We start from the raw sequence: 20,923 nt of genomic DNA, 5'->3' as shown, positions 1-20,923 counted from the left end.
CCTATCCTCTTTGTCCCCCCACTCTTAGCCACGGCTGCACCCTTACCTTTCCTTTTATTTCACATTGTTGTGCTCTCTGCCTACAGGACAATTTTGGCTATGACCTGCCAGCAGTGGAGGCGGCGATGAAGAAACACGAGGCCATCGAGGCGGACATAGCCTCGTATGAAGAGCGGATTGGCGTGGTGGTGGAGCTCGGAGCAGAGATGGAGGCAGAAGGATACTACGACATCCGGCGTATCCTGGCACGGAAGGAGAACATCCTCGGACAGTGGAGCCTGCTGAAGGAGCTGGTGGCTGGGAGGAGGACCCGGCTGGAGAAGAACCTAGCTATGCAGAAGACCTTTCAGGACATGGTCTACATGATCGACTGGATGGAGGACACACAGGTACCAGAGGATGTGTGAGAGAGATAAAGACACTTTAGACTGAACCGATTCAGTAGTTTAATAAAGAGGAAAGGAAATAGTGGACAATGTTACAGAGGAGCTCCAAAGTCTGAATGATAAATATTAAAAAGGGTACATGAGAAAGACAGAAAGTGAAAGGAGAAGGACAAAGTGTTATACATATTAAGTACAAATAAAAAGTAGAAATGGAACTGCTGAACATACAAAGACATCCTTATGTATAATTACATTACATCTGTCATCTGTCTCCTGCTCTCTTCCAGGTCCAGCTGCTGTCCAAGGACTTTGGGAAGCATCTTCTGGAGGTGGACGACCTGCTGCAGAAACACAGCCTGCAGGAGGCCGACATCACAGTGCAGGCGGAGAGGGTGGAGACTCTGAACACCGCTGCACTCAAATTCACCACCATAGAGGGTATACTGCATGTGTACTGAACATTATGCTGGTGTAATGTTTCATTTCATCTTCCTTAAACTTCATATGGTAACAGAAATCCAAACCAAGTTTCAAGGTTTTTAGTTTGCATTGCTGGTATTGAAGGCTGGCATCATAAAAATTGAGTTTCTAATTGATTTCATGAGAATCACGAAAAGGAATTATCTCACGCTTTGGAAAATTATCACTGTACACAGTGTTTAAATAAATCACTTTACTGCAGGTTGCAGAACACTAATACAATTATTTTTAAAAAGCCATTTATCAGAATGTGATATAAAAGCCAACTCATGAATTTATAATGACTACAGGGTGTAACATTAACAACAGCATCATCTCTACAATATTTACACTATACAACATATACTGATCCTAACACTAGGATGGGTCAAATGCAGAGAAACCTTTTTGTTACATAGTACCTGTACTGTGTAATGACAATAAAAGTGTATGATATGTATCTATATTATATATATGTCATCGGAAGGAGAGCCAACAATTTTTCCCAAACTTCCTCAGTGCTTTTTATTTTGTAACAGACCAACCTAATTAAAAAAGGAGTTAAAATGATCAAGTAATCATCTTATTTAGTCACGATAAGTGGAAATACAAAACAAATGGAAAACAGACATTCTGAACTTGATATCAGTAAGGTGATCTGCTCTGTGCATTCTGTGCTTGTTCTTTATTCTTTTAAGGTAATACAGCTCAGAGTACACAACTCTAACAAATAAAGTGCTGTTTCAATTTTATTTATTTTTTCATATCGTCATTGACTTCATCTTTTTGTCTCCCAGGTTACCAACCATGTGACCCACAGGTGATCTGTAACCGTGTCAACCATGTGTCTTCCTGTCTGGAGGAGCTGAGACAGCTGGCGGCTAAAAGACGTGAAGAGCTGGAGGAGTCCAGACAGCTGTGGGACTTCTTTCAGGTAGGAGGGGTTAACAGGCATGAGACATATCTTTTATATACAAAATAGTTTGATAGAACAAACTCAGAAAACGTTTTTACAGGTTAAAAGACTGTTTAACTCATCAATGACATACTGTTTGTTCATAATACATTGTTTATTTGCAGCTTTAGACATTAGATTTTTATTGCCAAAACTTTGGCAGACAAATGAAGCCTTTGAATCTATGAAATATGATATGAATATCATAGGTGACTTTCTAGAAGGCTGTGAAAGACGGTAGAAATTCTAATCAGATACCAGCAGAAATTAAAGCTGTTTGTTATAAACTCAGACATATTTTAAACACACTCTACACTATATTTTTTATTTTTGGCTTCGCATCATATTGTCTTTCTTGGCTGTCAATAATCATCTGTCTTTCCTAAAAAGTCTGCGTCTGACTGTGATAACAGAGAGATGATGAACGAGTTATTAATGTTAGTGAACAAGCTTTGAGAAGGAACTATGAAAGTAATGAGGATAGCGTAGACTCATTGGTGTCAGGGTGAGTGAAGCAGGCAGGACCCAAATGCAGATTTTACAGATAATACCTTTATTTAAAGGTTAACTTAGAACAAACAGAACACTTCCCCGTGAACACAGTCAAGACAAACAAGGAACTGACAATGACAGACAGAAAAAACAGAACTAAAATACACACAAGAATAATCAAAGAAACAAGAGACAGGTGAGGAGGGAGGAGAAAACCCAGGGGCACCAGGTGAACACAATCAGGTAATCAGACAGGAGGGAACACAGACAGAAAGCAACAGGCAAGACAGGGGGTGAACACTTTTCAAAAATAAAACAGGAAACCAAAAACAGAACAAGACAAGACAAAACACAGACTGATCGTGACAATTGGATCCCACTGAATCACTCATTCTGTCACATCACTTTATGTGGCTGATCCCCTGCTGCCTCCCTGGACTGAGATCAGTGTTAGATGGACTTCAGGGATTTCTCAGAATGTATTCACTTCTTCCTTTATATAGGTTCTCTCATCTATTTTGCCCTTTCAATTATGTTATTTCTTTTAAATGTTTTTTTCTGTTTTCACTTATCAGTTGCATCACATCTGTTTGTCATCTCTTTGCATTTCATTTCATTAAATGTTTTGTTTATTGCATCTATACCTTTTCCTTAACTTTTTCTGTTTCAAAATGTTATTGTTAAATATAGTTTCTGTTTTAACATGCTTGTTTGTCTGTGTGTTGCGCTGCAGGAGCTGGAGGAGTCGGAGGCCTGGATCAGGGAGAAGAGCTCCATCCTGAGTGCTCAGGGCTACGGGAAGGACCTGAGCAGTGTGCTGAAGCTGCTGCAGAAACACAAGACGCTGGCTGGAGAGCTGCTGGCTCACCGCTCGCTGCTGCAGGTGTGTGTGTGAGCAAGTGTGATACCACCGTAACCTGCTGTTCTGAACTTCATGTACTTCAGTAAATGAATGAATTTATAAATTATGCTTCATCTCACCTACAAAAAAAACGAACCTAACCAACCATTATTTTGAAATAGTAAAAATACAGTTGTTATATCACCTGGCCTTTTGTAGAATATGTTTTGCAGTAGATGCTGTTACTTGGTCAGTGTTGAAGTTTACATTTTTGGCTAGAAGCCTGAAATATGATGGTCTACACAAGCTAAAGAGATTTGTTCTGTTTTACTCCATAGAATGTCAGTAAATACCCCACTGGGGAATGGCTGATGTGCGATTGCTAACAAGTGTCTAAATTACGCCAAACATTAGCTGCTTTTAGCTTAGCAGTGCTGATGTGATGTGTGGGAAATTTGCTAATTTGAAAACAATGATAGAGAACATGCATACTATGTCAATTTGTCTATAGAAGCCAAATTAAGTTTGTCAATTTTTTTTAAATAATGTCCCACTGTGTGTTAACTGTTGGTTAGCACTCCACTTTACTACAACAGTGGTGTAATAATTTGGAGTAACACCATTATTCCTCCATCCTGACTCTTCTAGAACACCATGAAGCAAGGGAAGCAGATCCTGAGTGAGAAGAGCTTCGGCACGGCGGGGATCCAGGAGCGCATCATGGAGGTGAAGAGCGAATGGAAGAGTCTGGAGGACCAGGCCGCGCAGCGTCTGGGCCACCTGCAGGAGGCGCTCAACTTTTTCCAGTTCTCCACGGAGACAGACGACCTGGTGGCGTGGCTGCAGGACGCTTACCGCCTGGTGTCCAGCGAAGACTTTGGACACGACGAGTACTCCACCCAGTCGCTTCTGAAGAAACACAGAGGGGTCAGCGAGGCCGTGGACAAACACAGCATGCACGTGCTGGCACTGCGCAAACACATGGTGGCGCTGCCTCTGCGCTACCGCGATCAGGAGGTGAGGCAGGAAAATAAATGTTACTTTTTTGGTACTTTGATTGTGTCAAGCCTTGGTAGCAGACCAGGTAGGACCCAAGTGCAGCAAACAAAGTAACTTCGGAGACACATCCTTTATTGTAGGTTGTCCAGGAATGAACAGCGCTAGGCAAGAAAATACAAGGCAAAAAAGAACCAAAACATCAAGAATCTGACAACAGCTGCAAGAAAACAAGAACTCAAATACATTTTAGTCTAAGGACAAGACACAGGTGGGGAGGTAAGAAAAACACAGGGGCACCAGGTGACCACAATCAAACAATCAAACAGGAGTGAAACACAGAGACAGGAAGTAAAAACAGAAATAACACAGGTGAACAATTTTCAAAATAAAACAGGAAAACACAGGCAGATCGTGACAGATTGTCCTTCTACATCCTTTACTTTACCCCCCTGTGTCCTCTCTCGCTTACTCTCTGCAGGAGGTGCAGGTGCGCATGGGGGAGGTGGAGCAGCTGTACACGGAGGTGGTGGAGGTGGCGGTGCTCAGACAGCAGTGGCTCCACGACGCCCTCGCCGTCTACCGCATGTTCAGCGAGGTCAATGCCTGCGAGCTGTGGATCGATGAGAAGGAGCAGTGGTTGGAAAAGATGGAGATCCCAGAGAGGCTGGAGGACGTGGAGATGGTGGCTCACAGGTGAGGGAGAGGGAGAGGAAAAGGAAGGTTTGATTCCTGTGGCACCAATTGGAAGCTCAGCTGGGTGCCTGTTATTTTAACACACTGAATTTGTTCTTCGTATCCCACAATGCCGTATGTTGTAGGTTTGAAAGCCTGGACCAAGAGATGAACAGCCTGATGGGAAGGATTCTGGACGTTAACCAGATCGTTCAGCAGCTCCTGGATGGAGGTCATCCGTCCTCCACAGAGGTCAGAGGATGTCAGGACCACCTTAACTCCAGGTACTGAAACCAAACTCACCTCAACTACAACCATTACCACCATGTGTACTTCTACTGACAACATATCCAATAATCCTTAGCCAGCAGTTTTGCTTTTACCTTTCTTTTTTTCCTAAACTGCAAATGTCATGGCTACCTTTTGTAGATAAGAGTCCTACATGGTGATGTAAGTTTATTTATACAGCTGCTTTTAAAAATAGGGCAAATTTAAAATACACAATGCAGAGAAAGATTAAATCCAATGAAGTGGAATTCAATGGAAAATATATGATTATTGTCTCAATTACTTATTTCATTACTCATTTTATCATATCACAGCTACAACTATTTATTAGCAACATGATATGCATTAACAGTTAAATACTATTACACTGCCTGTGTCCTTTTACGCTCACTAACACAAGTGTTAAAGTGACACTTGCACAGCACGGCCATCAGATCACTGACAGAAATCTTTATTTCCCAGTGTTTGCTGCTGCCCAAGTGTTGATTAACAGGACACTGAAACACTTAAGTAAGGAGAGTATTCTGCAGGATCAGTAATGGAAAGTCTTTCAGAAATTCATTCATATTGTTAATATACTGTACTGGGATTGGGGAGGAGTAGGTGTCAGGAGAGAGAGAAAGAAAAGAGAGATTTTGTGGGGTTGTGTAATATTCAGGGGAATTCATACTTATGAAATTATTTTTGTTGATCATTGTTTTCCTGTAATTGTCTTTTGACGTGCGCCTCGTGTCCTGTCACTTGCAGTCTTAAAAAAGGATCAACTCCTACCTATTTCTATCTTACTCTTTAGAGTATAAATGCAGTACCCGCTATTTTAAATGTTTAAGAGCATGAATATCTTCAACGTGTCTGTTGCTCCGGTCTCTCTCTGCATGGCCGACACGGTGGAGCCTGTGATAGGCCGGCTCTCAGTCCCTGACCACAGCTCCGTCTGGCAGCAGGCAGTCGGCCGGCTGTCGGTGAGTCTTGTGACCTCGGCACAGCGCTTCTCTCAGGGCGACCATCTGTGCTGGCTGCCTCCGTCAAGACCAGGCCAAAACAAATACAAATATCAACGCCTCCTCTCAGTCATATCTGCTTTATTTTTACAACCTTAACTACATGGGAGCTTTTCTGTTCTAATATCAATGATCAGAAACTGGCTTTAACAAATACTTCTAGCAGCAAGAAAAAGCACTGTCATGGTGGCTAAACTCAGAGCAACCCACCATTTATGATTTGGATAGAAGTCATATGAAATGTATATTGTAGCTTGAATAAGTATACATTTTCACTCTTATTCCAACAAGACTCAGTCAGTTTCAACCCTCATCTTTTCATTTCCTACCTGATTAAATACAAAAATAATGGTTGAGAATGCTGGCACGTAAACTTTTATTACATACATTACAATTAGCTTTTTATATATATTTTTTTAATTAAAAATGTTAACTGAAAACCACTGACATTTATTCTTATCCTTTATTTTATTTATAAATACATAAAACATACTGTAATCTTCTTTATTTATCACTGCTTCCCCGTATACATACTGTACATACACGTGTTACAGTATGTGACATATTTATTAAGCACTCTCACACACCCGCCCTTCAACAGTCGGCATATATCAGAGCGCTTGTGCAGCTCTGAGGTCAGTGTTACCGAGCTGTTCTCCTGCCTGCTGAGCGCTCTGTCTGCCATTATCTCATTACAGTCAAACTGATTAGTGTGTGTGTGTGTTCATGTGAGCATGTTTGTGTTTCTTAGCTGAATGGGTGTGTAGTGAGACCTGCTGGTCTGGAGCAGAATCAGGAGAACATATTGTGTGAGGATATGGTGAGCAGACATGTCCTGGGCTGAAACCAGAGCAAACACAATCCACTGTCTCACATAACGGTTCATATCAGGTCTTCATAACATTGAGACTTTTACTAATAACTATCCAGCATTGCCTGGGTTTGGGTTCAACCCCATTGGCTGTGATATTTTCAGTTGCTGTATTTGCAGCAGTTCTTTTGACTAAGAAAAATGTAGGGCTGGATTATAGCCCAGTAAGCCTACAATTTAGGATTTATTTTAATTTAGGAACCCTTTATTTGTCCTGCAGCAGGAACATTCATGGCGTCAAGAAAAAGAGTAGACTTACCATATTAAGTAAAAAGTTAATACAAATATAAAATAACAAACACACAAATATGCACCATTATTACCATAATAATAATTACCATTATTTTAAAACGTTAGTGATAAAAGTATTGAAGAAGCAGGTAAACATTAAAAAAAATATAGCCTAAATTGTGTAAAAGTGTATATTGCACATGAGCAGAAGAAAATAAATGTTGCTTTAATTGATCCGAAACTGGCTCCGTATATATGACATACAAATGTTGTTCGGTGCAGCAGATCAGTCGTTTTTCTATCATACTGTTCACTGTGATATGTGTTAGATGCCACGATAAATCCACTCTATTGCACGTCCCTCCATTACATTACCACAGTCACTGTCAGCATGTCTCTCTCCTGTCTGTCTGTCACCAGGTGGAACAGCATTGTGGAGCTGGTGGAGCAGAAGAAGGATCAGCTGGGCTCCATGCTCCGCCTGCAGAACTACCTGTTGGAGTGTACCGAGATCAAGTCCCAGATCCAGGACAAGAGGAAAGCCATCGACGCCACCCAGTACATGGGCAGTGACCTGGGGGGGGTCATGGCTCTGCAGAGACGACTCTCCACCATGGAGGGAGCTCTGTCTGTCCTGGAGCCAAAACTACTGCATCTGCAGGTAGGGAATTACGGGAAAATGCATTATTATTCAAGACGTTATTTAAGATTTATTTTATTCCATTATTTTTTTAAATACAAAACAATTATTTACTTTAAAATAAAAATAAAAACTTTTCACTTTTTGTCCAAGTCTTATTAGACAAGATCTTTAACAACAAATCGGTAGCATTACAGGAATTCAAAATGTACAGAAGTGTGGAAGTTAAAGGTCCCATGTCATGCTTTTCTGGTTATTACCCGTCCCCTTCTGTGTTATGAAGGTTTTTATGCATGTAAACGGTCTGCGGAGTCAAAACCCTCAAAGTACACCCTATAGCGAGTAAAACTCTAACACAGAACATACCTCCCCAAAACGCCTCGTTGGAGATACGTCATTGTCCATTTGATTCTTCCGGGTACGCATGATACCCGGAACGAAATGGACCAATCCATGGAGCCGTTACGTTACGTCCGCGGAGCCGTTACGTTAAGCCCCCGCTGATTGGTCCAAATTGACCAATCCACGGACTTCCTCACACACACACACAGTGCAAGCAGCTCTGCTGATTTCTCCTCCCTGGCTGCAGGCTGATAACAGGCAGTTGGGATTGCGGCGAAATTGTCTCTGCAGACCCATTCTCACAGCGTTTATCAACCTTTTTCTTACTCAATATCAAGCCACACTTATTGTTTTTACTTCGGCTGTGACTTTGTGTGTGCTCAGGATGAGTTTGGCTGTGTTTCGCTGTGTATCGCTAAACAAGGAAACAACACCTCCACGGAGCTTAGCGCGATTCAGAACGTCCCGACCAATCAGAGCCCACTGTGCTCACAGGGAGGGTGGGGGCTGGAGCTATTGGAGCTATAACGAGCCGTTAAAGGCAGAGAGTGAAATTCAGTGAATACACGTAGTTTACAGAGATGCTGTATGAGAAACCAATGTGAGTTTGGACAATTGCACAATATAAATCTATTCTAGTAGACCTCAACAATGGAATTATGATCAGTGGAAATGGCCATGACATGGGACCTTTAAGATGCTTTTAGAAGCAGGTTGTATTATGCAACATAAAAGCCTACAATTCCCATAATGCTGTTTGTGTTTGGTGATGCAGGAAGAGGCGGAGCACATGGCCAACGCCCATCCCATCCGGGCCATGGAGGTACTGGTGCCGTTTGATGGCATCAGTTTGGAGTGGGAGGAGCTTAAACGCACCCTGCAGGGCTGCGAGGACTCACTGACCGTGGCCAGCAGGCTGCAGAGCTTCATACAGGTACACACACACACACACACACACACACACACACACACACACACACACACACACACACATTCGTATATTCTTTCTTTTTAATTGATTGAAATCTCCAATATCAACGTAAGAGCTTGTGCCTCTTCGGGGGTGCTAACACTTAACCATAAACGTTATTGTTTACTTTTTCCGTCTTTATATGTAGATATTACTTTTCTCCGTTAATCTCTGCTCCTTTTCTCTGTGACGTTGTTTCCATAGCAACAACAACTTCCTGTCAACAGTGCTAACTCTCCTTCAAAAATAAAAGCATGTCCATACAAAATAGGAAGCCAAGCCAAATTACACTTAAAGGTGTGGTAGGTAATTTTGGAGAAACCAGCTCGAGTCTGCTAGAATTTGAAAATACACAACCGGAAAAAATCTGCCACTTCCTTACAGAGCCCCTCCTCCAACACACACGAACGCGCACATGACCAATGAGGGCACGAGATAAGTGTGTGCACAGATGGAAGGCTGACAGGCAGGTAGGCCATCCAGTTATTTTAGCCGGGCCGGCTCAGATGATTGGTCGTGCTTTTTACAGTACTACGGCTTCCACAGATGACATTTTTTTTAATGGATTTTTTGTCAAAGCACTTAAGATATTCATTGCTATCGGGATGTTAAGAGCATTCCATGGAATATAACAAAAAGTGTATCTCGAGCCGGTTTCTCAAACCCACCTTTAAGACATTTATACAACTGCAACGAAAGTAACAAACACTATCATTTTCAATTTCAAAGAACATCAATTGGGTTATTTACATTATAACTATACAGTAAAACAACAATACTGCAGAATAACAACATTAATGTTTTGAATAAACCGAAATAAACGTGTTGAAGTGCACTTTCTCCCCCCGCGGGAGCACGCCGAATATTCGCTGCTGATTACTACCGAATATCTGGAGCCCGAAAAACGGTATTCGGGACAGCCCTAGCACGCACGCACGCACGCAGACAGACAGACAGACAGACGGATAGACAGACACGCATTAGGAAAAGATGGGTTGGAACCAAATGCAGGAGAGTAGGGCAACAAGAACTTTGGACGTAAAGACTTTGATTTAACAGATATCCAGGAAAGGCAAACAGAACTTCACGATAAATGTCATACAAGAATCCGACTAAGAATAAACAGAAAACTTAAATTACAAGCTGAACAAATGAAGGGACGAAGTGCAGGTGTATAGAAGGTCAGATGTTTGCATTGCTGGTGGGAAACTAATAAGGCCAGGACAGACAGGAGGGAAAACACACAAGGTAGGAAGTAAAAAGACAAAGACAGTGTTTTTTTTTATAAATGAAACAGGAAATACATTAACCATAATCATAACACGCTTATTATTCTGGTTTTCTCATAAACGGGGAATCTTTAAAAAGCTCTCATGATTTTCATTTAATTCAACTTGCAAGATAGAAGGAACATTTATACACAGAAAACCCTAAACATGGTGTTCAAGTCCAGATGAAAAAAGCCTCTTGGCTTACATTTACAGAAATGTGCACTGTCCCTGTCAAATAAAGAAACAAAGTATTTTAAACGATTTGTCAGCGTGTAAAACTTCTGTACCGTAAAAAACAAAGGACTTTGCTAAATGTTCATCTTATTCCTCTCTCAGGACCTGGACTCGTTCCTCACCTGGTTGGTTCAGACGCAGACAGCCGCCGCCTCAGACCAGCTGCCCAACAACCTGGAGGAGGCCGAGAAACTCATCAACAAACACGCTGCACTTAAGGAGGAAATCGGAAGGTGGGTAACTGAGGACAAAAAAAGGCTTATTGCTGTTTTTAGTATCATCTTATCTCCCTTCAAGGTCATCAAGTTATTCCGAGAATAACGTAATGTGTTGCTGACAGATATGAAGAGGACTACGAGCGGCTGCAGGCCATGAACGAGCTGCTGGAGTCTGATGAGGCCCCCCTCCCCCAGGCCGCCCTGCAGCAGTGGCTCCAGAAGCTCGATGTGGGCTGGAACAAACTGCTGGAGATGTGGGAGAGCAGGAGGGAAGTTCTGGTGCAGGCTCACATTTTCCATCTGTTCCTGCGAGATGTCAAACAGGCCGAGTCCTTCCTCAACAACCAGGTGAGACAGAGAGCCTGAGCGGGTGCACAGAGTTAACAACAGTGTCTCCGGACAGCGCTTTATGGCTATTGGCCATGTGGCTTTATGAGGATTCCCAGGTTGTCCTTTCAGGAACGCCGTGATGGAATTTCCTTGAATTTGGCACAAACATTTGCTTTGACTCAAGATCAACTGTTTGGAATTGGTCTCCTCACAAAAGGCTTGGTCAACATGTTGAAGTATCCTTGGGCAAGATACTTAACCCAAAATGATTCCTGTAGGCATGTCGAGTATTTAAACTGTCACATTAATAACTTGTAATGTAATATGTTTCTGGTCATAGCTAAATAATTCCGTTTGCAGCTTATTCTTTTTCTGATGGTGGAAGACAAGAACGCACAATGTAATGACACATGATCAATAGAGGAAATGAGCATGCATGTTCAAAAGTGCTGTGAATTAGATTTCATTTTTTTAAATGTACATACAAACATTTATTATAGTAAATCAAGGATAAAGTCTTGCATGTAACACTTTTACACAGTTGTCTAAATACGGTGAGATGCTGTGAGAGGTTCACAAGTCTTTATAAGGATAAAATGGCTCTGCTTTTGTCCTTCAGACGTTCACGTGATAATGATGGAGAGTATTCTGGGTTCACTTTGATCACATCACGCTGAACAGGACAAATGTTGCTGTCTGACTGCAGCAGAGTGGACTGGGCGTGGTCGCTACGCCTGCCAAAATCACAGAGAGGAAGGAAGAGAGGGAGAGTTTGTGTGTGTGCGTGTGTGGGGGTGGGTGGAGGTGCCTATTTGTTATGTGATATTAGAGCAGCAGCCTCTAGATCTACATTGTGGCTTGATGCAGAAATGTAGAGAATAGTGTGTGTGTGTGTGTGTGTGTGTGTGTGTGTGTGTGTGTGTGTGTGTGTGTGTGTGTGTGTGTGTGTGTGTGTGTGTGTGTGTGTGTGTGTGTGTGTGTGTGTGTGTGTGTGTGTGTGTGTGTGTGTGTGTGTGTGTGTGTGTGTGTGTGTGTGTGTGTGTGTGTGTGTGTGTGTGTGTGTGTGTGTGTGTGTGTGTGTGTGTGTGTGTGTGTGTGTGTGTGTGTGTGTGTGTGTGTGTGTGTGTGTGTGTGTGTGTGTGTGTGGAGATATCTTTAGCAGGGAGAGAGCAGCATTTGTTCTTCAATAACAATCAAAGACATTGCAGGCCGTACTTCTCTGTCTGCCTCGCCCTGTTGTTTCTGCCTCATCCCATTCATTGTGTCCAGTAACCATACAACTTCATGATAAAAAGCGTTTGTCGAAGTAGCTCTGTTTCAAACTTCCTCGGATTAGTAATTGATTTAACAAAATTCAACAACTTTATTTTTTGATAAAGTACTCCTACCTTCATATAGAAGGGCAAATGAAAAAAATATTGTATAGACTAGGGGTCGGCAACAGGAGGACCGCGGTCCGGATCCGGACCCAGACGCCGACCTATATGGACCCGGAGCTATAATCAATACATTAATAGGGGATTTTTCAGCACCGCTTTGTTAACGCTGATTTGGGTGACTTATGTAATTCGTGGAGAACCGAAGAGTTTTCGTTTTGGGGGTGGGGAGTCCGTCCGTCAGTCCGACTAACGGACAACTTCTCACTTAAAAAAAGAAGAAGAAATCTAGACCGCAAAAATAATTAAACACAACACGAGCGAAACGTGTCTTCACGTGGTATATGTCTCGTCTGAAAGGAGTGCTGACAGAGAGCACCGGAACACCGCTCCAGCCCTTCAAATATTGCAGTACCCATAAGGAACCGTACACATGCCGCAGTGTTTGCGTGGCTGTGTCTTTAGTTGTAAGCACAGTGGCGATCTGTTGTTATTAGCATCTGGTTAGCTAGCTATGCTAACAAATTTAAAGAGCTTTTCTACAACCAGGTGGAAGAGAGCTCTCTCCTGAGAGGCTCAAATAACCTCAGCTCAGTGAGGTTAAGGCACACCTTGATATGATCATTATAGTTATTAATGAGACTAAATGAAAGAGAGGTATAAAATACTATATGACAGTAACAAAAAAGTTGTTAAAAACAACAAGAATAGAGTTTAAAAGGGGAGTGATTTGTAAAATATCCAAAAAGAAAAATCTGCTTACAGTTCTGTTTCATATGGGTGTTGAGAGATGTATCCACTCTCTTCATGTTACTCTCAAAGTGCATCAGATTGATGCTTTTAACTTCAATATTTAAAAATCTTCCCGGGGGAACATGCCCCCGGACCCCCCTAGAGGAGGATTAGGTCCCCCCCCCACACACACTTAAATCATGTTCACATGGATAGGATACTGAATACATTTGCACACATCTTGTGTCCATATCTTTCCGTTTTGGTGGTCATGCCACACCGTGCACATGCATGCATATGTGAGTCATGGTGAGATATCTGGATTGGTTGCTTTTTCTTTGCACAGCATGAAAGAAAGGCGAAATGAATGGGCTGTGATTTTAGTTTTTTTAAGCAGAGGTTGAGTTCAATAATTTGTACGACCCTCTGAGGATGTTGTAAAAATTGAAAGGAAAAAGGTTCCCCACCCCCGCTGTAAATAATAATAAAAACCCTTGATTTATAACTTAACATCTCTGTCTCCTATTGATCTGAGTATATTATAAAGAATAGCCAGTTAATTTAAGCATTATAGCACAGGCCTTTGTCAGATGGTATATTACGCTGTTTTTTTCTGCTTCGAATAGTTCTGTCTTTTTTCACCATACCTGTGTTTGCATCACTGTAACCAATGAGCACCTGCATGTGTATGAGAATGGCCCTGACACCATTTCAGCCCAGAATTACAAACTCCTGGCAGGACAAGCTCAAGCTCAATTCTCGCACTGAATTTAAAAAAAGTGAGTGAGGGACTGCAATATAAGAGGGAAAGAAAGAGAAATTTTAAAACTGTTCAATTGTTATGATGTGTAAAGACTGATATTGTTCTATAATCGTCTGAAACTGTTAAGTCATGATGTGAAACGGTTAACAAAGAAAAAGGGAAACTCAAGCTGCTGCTACACTTTATTTTATTTATCTAAAATTAAACACTTTTAAGATGCACATATTTTCAAAAGCTATTTTATTTATTTTCTCTATTTTATTTTTAAATGCAGCCCGAGAGGAACATTACACATATCCACAGTATTTTACTGTATATCTGTATAGTCCAATGTTAATTGACAATAAATATTGTTGTTTTTGAATTGTACTTTCTTTATTTGATTGGCAGTCAGTTGTTGATGACATGCAGACGTTGATAAAGCTGCAGGCTACTTCAATATATATCACACTAATTCATGAAGCAAGTTAGACATTTGATGTTCCGGACCTTTGCATGGGGACATTTTCTCTAACTGGACCTCGTTGAATTTTAGTTGAATACCCCTCATTAACTTACTATTAAGTCCATTAAATGACAGTAAAGATTACACAAATTCAAAATGTCCTAATGTCTTCAAATGATTGGATTTCTTTCACGTACGTAAGCAAACCTAAAGATATTCAAACAATACTGTGTGTTGAATAGTAATATCAAGAGTTGCCCATCGGATTTTTCCATTGTAGGCTAAAGTAGACATGCAGTTTTAGAAATAAGCCAATATCAGCCAAAGAAATGCTCTCATTTATTCTTTCCTTCTGATATATTTATATTCATCGTAGACTCTTTACTTTGATTTGATGTTATGACTTCACTGAGTTCCAGAACCAAGCAGTTACCTAACTGTTCCCATCTTGCCTTGCAGGAGTCGGCCCTGGCTCACGTGGAGCTGCCCACCACCGTGGAAACAGTGGAAGCGGCCATAAAGAAACACAAGGACTTCACCACCACCATGGAGCTGAACCTGCACAGGATCAAAGCTGTGATCGAAGCCGGGGAGAGTCTGATCAGCCAGAACAACATCTACTCTGATCGCATCAAGGAGCGCATCGACACCCTCGCCAGCAGGTACCTCCTCAGACATAAACAAAGATAACACTTTCAATTACTTTTATGAAAGCCTGGACTCATTTTAGGCTAAAGCTCTGATCAGAAAACAATATCAGCCAGTGTTCAGCAGTTTTATTTATATAATAGTGTTTTAAATCCCCCTGCCTATTTTGGTCTTTTCGGAGGCAGGGCTTAGCCTCCAACTACCAGGCCACACCTGAGGCCTGTACTACGAAGCTGGTTCAACATAACCTGGATATGTTTGAGTTAGCCGGTTGGCCTAATCCAAAACATACGCGCTCTCGCTAAGCGGTCCTACGACGCGGGTTATCAAGTGGATCGCTCAAGCCAGCCGTGTCCTATCTAGTTAGGTGCGCGTTCACATGAAAGGGGTGGTATTTGGAGCATTCGACCAATCACAAACATGGACAAGCGTACTGACAGAGCAGCGTCATACTTCCTGAATGAAAAGTGAACTTTAATATTAGTCAAATATGAAGAAGTTAAACTTTAAACATCAATGACTTAAACACTTTATCCAGGATAAAAGCCACATAGTTGCACCTGCAAGGTGAATACAGCTGGTAAAAGAAAAAGTGTTTGAATGCGTACATTAACAGGTTTATGATATCACTGCCCCGTCTAAGACACGATCTGACTTTAATTACATTTGTCTCGAGTGTTTCGTCAACTTAATGTGTTGCTTAAAATAATACTTCTGCATACAGTATGTGACACTGTGAGTGTGGCACGGCCAGATACGGCTCAGCTGACTCAGATAAGGAATTATGTGATACATTATGATGTGATATGCCGTGGACTGTACTTAATGTTACTCTGATCCGGTTACTTATGTTGTGGCAGATATTTAATTAAGCTTTGTTAACGCTAATGTTATAATAGTCAGATTACTCTGAAGATGGGAGGTGATATTCTATTAATGTTCACGTTCACACAGTCAGTTGATTTTTGCCGGCCGTCTTTCCTGCAACGGCAGTTTTTCTGTATTGCCTTTCTCCTGTAATATGACTTGATCGCTTTAAACTCCGCACACTGAGCTCTGATTGGTCAGCAGGCGGTGCTTTCACTGAGTTGATCTCTTAGCCTGCAACCTAACCTGCTCCGGAGCAGGGGGGTATATTACGAATCTAATTCAACCTATCCTGGATATGTTTTGAGTTATCCGGTTGACTTAATCCAAAACAAAGCCGCTCTCGCTAAACTGTCCTACAATGCTGGCTATCAACTCGTTCGCTCAAGCCAGCCGTGTCCTATCTAGTTAGGTGCGCGTTCACATGAAAGGGGTGGTATTTGGAGCATTCGATCACAAACATGGAGAAGCGTACTGACAGCGCAGCGTCATACTTCCTGAATGAAAAGTCAACTATAATATTAGACAAATATGAAGAAGTTAAACTTTAAACATCCATGACTTAAACACTTTATCCAGGATAAAAGCCACATAGCTGCACCTGCAAAGTGAATACAGCTGGTCACAGAAAAAGTGTTTGAATGCGTTCATTAACAGGTTTATGATGTCACTGCCCCGTCCAAGACACGAGTGGATCTGACTTTAATTACATTTGACTCGAGTGTTTCGTCAACTTAATGTGTTGCTTAAAATAATACTTATGCATACAGTATGTGACACTGTAAGTGTTGCACGGCCAGATACAGCTCAGCTGACTCAGATAAGGAAATATATGACACATTATGATGTGATATGATGTGATATGAATGATAATGGGACACATCGACGCCTGCACTCACAGTGCCGCAGACTGTAGGCAACATAATGTTACTTTGATCCGGTTACTTATATTGTGGCAAATATTTAATTAAGCTTTCTTAACATAATAGTATACTAGTTAGAATAGTCAGATTGCTCTGAAGATGGGAGGTGATGTTCTATTCATTTTCACGTTCACACAGTCGGTGATTTTTGCCGTCCGTCTTTCCTGCAACGGCAGTTTGGAAATCTAGCCTGCTAAAAAGAGAACCAGCGTCGTAGGACCAGAAACCCCCCTCATTTTCCCTGAAGTGCTAAGCGAAAATCCTGCTTCGCTGTACAGGCCTCAGATCCCACTTAAAAATCAGCCCTGCTCAGTCTCTCTACCATGTCTGTAGCAGCAAGCCGATCCCCATGTGCTCTTCACCAGTCGACTGTTGATGTATTTTATGACCTTAAAATCATCATCATCCTCATCACCTGTGAAGGAAATAAATGATTAAACCGCTCTCATCGTGGGTCCTCATACTATTGACTGGTATGCCAAGGCAGAGACATCTTTCCAACAAGCTAAAATTACAGTCTAGTTTTTACAAATAGTATCAGATTTAATTAATCAGGAAGTATGGATCTATTTTCAGAGAAGCTTGAAAATAATACATTCTCACATTTACAATAATAATAATAGTAATAATGCATTACACTTTTTATTAGAGCGCTTTTACTGGTGCTCAAAGCGCTTTACAATTGCACATTACACATATTAGACATGTAAGAGTCATTACAAAGTAAAGTGTCTTGCCCAAGGACGCAATGGCCTGACACAGTGGCGGCCGAGGCAGGATTCGAACTGGAGTTCACCAACGCCCTGATGAGCAACCACTGCGCCAAAACCACCCCACAATCCTATGAGAAGAATCTGCCAGTTTGTGACAAAAGTAATATTCGCTTCCCAATAATGGAAATGTTTTTTAGGCTCAATTTAAAGAGGCCCTGTTATGCTGTTTGGGGTTTCCCTTTCCTGTAGTTTCTTCTATAGGTTTGTGTGCATGTAAATGATCTGCAAAGGCTAAAATCCCTGTGTCCCTGAGTTTGGACACACTCTCCGCCCCCTCCCCCCCCCCCCCGCCCCTTCCTGAAACGCCTCAATAGAGTGGTGCAGTGACGAGTCCTAAAAGCAGGAAGTGAGTTAGCATTTTACCACCAGTGGTTCCCTCGTCTCCGAGCCAATGGGATTTCTCCATAGGATTTTGGAAAAATAGCTGGAAATAAGGTCTGTGTTTGACACAAATTTAAGGGACGGATCACAATTTGTTCTGCGACATTAAATCCATCAGCAGTGACCCCGCTGGTGATTTTTGAAGAGTTTATGTGTCTGAAAAACGATGGTTGTTAACATGTGGCTGAATAGGAATACAGAAGTTGTCGAGGACGTTGTACGTCATCACGCCGAACACGTAAACACTCTAAGTTTGTTAGCCCCTGTTCTGCTTGAAAGCAAGTACCTGCGCTCTTGCAAACTACTAAAACAAACGCTTCAACTCGTACAATTTAGAATCCGTATGTTTGAATATGGATCTTAAGTTGGCGTGACGTTGAAGTCGTGCGACCATGCTGTAGTTCCTTTATAGCATAACGTTAGCATTTTGCTTCTGGCGATTAGATTTATGATTATAAAAGTAGGGTAGACATGTGGAGATTATCCGGTTGAACAAAACGTGCATTTATCAAACAGGTTTGTTTTCCACTGACCTTATTTCAAGCTATTTTCCAAAATTCTATGGAGAAATCCCGTTGCTTTTTTGTCGAGGGAACCCATGCGCAGCTTACTTCCGGGTAAATACGTCATCCCTGTATAGGACTCCTTTGACTGTGACATCACTATTTAATATTTGCGCTTCTGTTGTACAGAGCCGGCCAGCTCACCAATCAGAGCAGACTGGGCTCTGGTTTCAGACAGAGGGGGAAAAGAGGTGCTGCAGCACAGGCAGTATGAGAAAAATAAAGAGCTTTTTGAACATTAAAGCATGGAGACATGTCACAGTAGAGACACTAAATAAAAATGTGAACCTGAAAATGTGTTTTCTGTTTTTGTTTCTACATTTATGTGATGAACAGAAAATACAGAGACTTTAAGAAGTCAAAAGCTGAAAAGAACACATACAATATGTTTTCCTAATTACATTTTTGCTATTCATTTTAAGATGCAATTCTACCAAACCTCTCAGGTCGCTTGCATTCAACAGCTGATGCTAGTTTTGGCTCTTTTCAAAGTGAGAACTAACCGCAGCCCCACGCACTATCTAACTGTAAATTGAGCAGATTGTAAAGCACAAAGAAGTGAGCATCTGTCAGGACACAAAGAATAATAGCAGCTAAAGAATTGGAAGTAGAGGGAAGTACAATTGAAACAAAACAGAGCTGAGTCTGTTCAGTCCACAGCTCACACCTGACCATGAAATCTGTGTGATGGCTGAAGTGGTGGGGGGGGGGGTGTGTGTGTGTGTGTGTGTGTGTGTGTGTGTTGGGTGTTGGGGGTTGGGGCTTCTGTGTATGCATGTGTCAAACAATAGCAATGCAAAGAACCATATGGTTTTTTGGATTTAATTTACATGAATTAATTAAAGCACGGTGCAACATAATTATTTAAAAGTTTGTGGTGCTGTAATAAATCACTTCACAGTTATTACGTCGATTAAGGGGATCTTTTTATACAGGTACAAATGATAACTGATGTTGTTTGCTTTTACCTACAAAAACAATGATTAGGCTACCATCAGCAAGCTTTTAAAACGCTTACATGTTAGGAATATTCACTAGGGAAAGGAGGTGTAAAGATGAACAAAGATAGATATTGTGACTTATAACTTAATGTTCTGTTCCTCTCTTTTTCAGGGGAAACCAGAACAGAGAGCAGGCCCAGCAGTGGCTGGAGAAGATGAACGACCAGTGGGAGCTGCAGAGATTTCTGCAGGACTGTCTGGAGGTAGGAGGCCAGCATGCTGGGTCTATTTGTATGTTTCACAGGCAATAATAAGGGGAGGATCCTCTCTTTGTTACTCGATTTTCAATAGCCCTATTTACATTTTAGCAGCATCTAGTGGCAGCGCAAGACATTTGGATTTCAAAAGTTTTCATCCCTTCTGACAGATTCCCTGGCAAGATCCATAATCAAAACACCAAATGGCTGTGGGGAAAGTAGCCTTACAGTATATATACAGTAGGGTTTGAATTAGACACCATTATATACACTTACTATTTTACATTTAAATAGAAATGTAAGCAATAAGACTTAGTCGTTACATTTTTTCGACAGTGTCATACTGACATATAAGAACAAGTTTAAATCAGCTTCCCTATAGTTGGAAATGGAATCACCTAATTCAGTAGTCAGGGCAAATCTGACAAAGACATTTTAATATCTGTTTAGTATCTGTTCCTTGTATTCCAAGCTACTTTATTGACACCAGAAACATACAGTATATATTGTTTGACTAACAACACATGCGTTAGCGTCAGTCCACACTATTTTTAGGATATAATCCTATATGTTTTTGTTAGCTGTCATTGACATGGTGTGTGCCTAATGCTTGTGAGTTGCGCTGCACACGGCTCACCTCTGCTGCTCCTGCAGAGTCACACACATCTTTCTGGGCCAGAACCGTGGTTTGGTTTCAGAAACTTTCTCTCTTTGGCTCTACTGAATAATTCAGCAGCACAGCTCCTCATCACTGATTCAGAGGTGTGTGTGTGTGTGTGTGTGTGTGTGTGTGTGTGTGTGTGTGTGTGTGTGTGTGTGTGTGTGTGTGTGTGTGTGTGTGTGTGTGTGTGTGTGTGTGTGTGTGTGTGTGTGTGTGTGTGTGTGTGTGTGTGTGTGTGTGTGTGTGTGTGTGTGTGTGTGTGTGTGTGTGTGTGTGTGTGTGTGTGTGTGTGTGTGTGTGTGTGTGTGTGTGTGTGTGTGTGTGTGTGTGTGTGTGCTCAGCTGCCAGGGTGTGTTCCTCTGTTCACTCCATGTTGCATCCTTCTGCTTCCTG

General features: G+C 41.7%; 1 protein-coding gene across 4 annotated transcripts in view; it reads left to right on the top strand.

Annotated features, from left to right (window-relative positions):
• Positions 1–20,923, top strand: part of sptbn4b (spectrin, beta, non-erythrocytic 4b) — a 154,291-nt gene that overhangs the window by 46,835 nt on the left and 86,533 nt on the right. For all 4 annotated transcript variants that reach the window (XM_079675508.1, XM_079675507.1, XM_079675506.1 and 1 more), the window contains exons 13-25: positions 87–389; positions 674–824; positions 1,643–1,779; positions 3,026–3,175; positions 3,782–4,150; positions 4,611–4,825; positions 4,951–5,088; positions 7,616–7,856; positions 8,953–9,111; positions 10,755–10,885; positions 10,993–11,218; positions 14,976–15,178; positions 19,785–19,875. In XM_079675508.1, coding sequence (XP_079531634.1) covers positions 87–389; positions 674–824; positions 1,643–1,779; positions 3,026–3,175; positions 3,782–4,150; positions 4,611–4,825; positions 4,951–5,088; positions 7,616–7,856; positions 8,953–9,111; positions 10,755–10,885; positions 10,993–11,218; positions 14,976–15,178; positions 19,785–19,875 — 2,514 coding nt within the window. The remainder of the gene's footprint in view (positions 1–86; positions 390–673; positions 825–1,642; positions 1,780–3,025; positions 3,176–3,781; positions 4,151–4,610; positions 4,826–4,950; positions 5,089–7,615; positions 7,857–8,952; positions 9,112–10,754; positions 10,886–10,992; positions 11,219–14,975; positions 15,179–19,784; positions 19,876–20,923) is intronic.

This window comes from Notothenia rossii, assembly GCF_949606895.1.
Source record: "Notothenia rossii genome assembly, chromosome: 4".
Lineage (NCBI taxonomy): Eukaryota > Metazoa > Chordata > Actinopteri > Perciformes > Nototheniidae > Notothenia > Notothenia rossii.
This window is presented reverse-complemented; position numbering and strand designations above follow the sequence as displayed.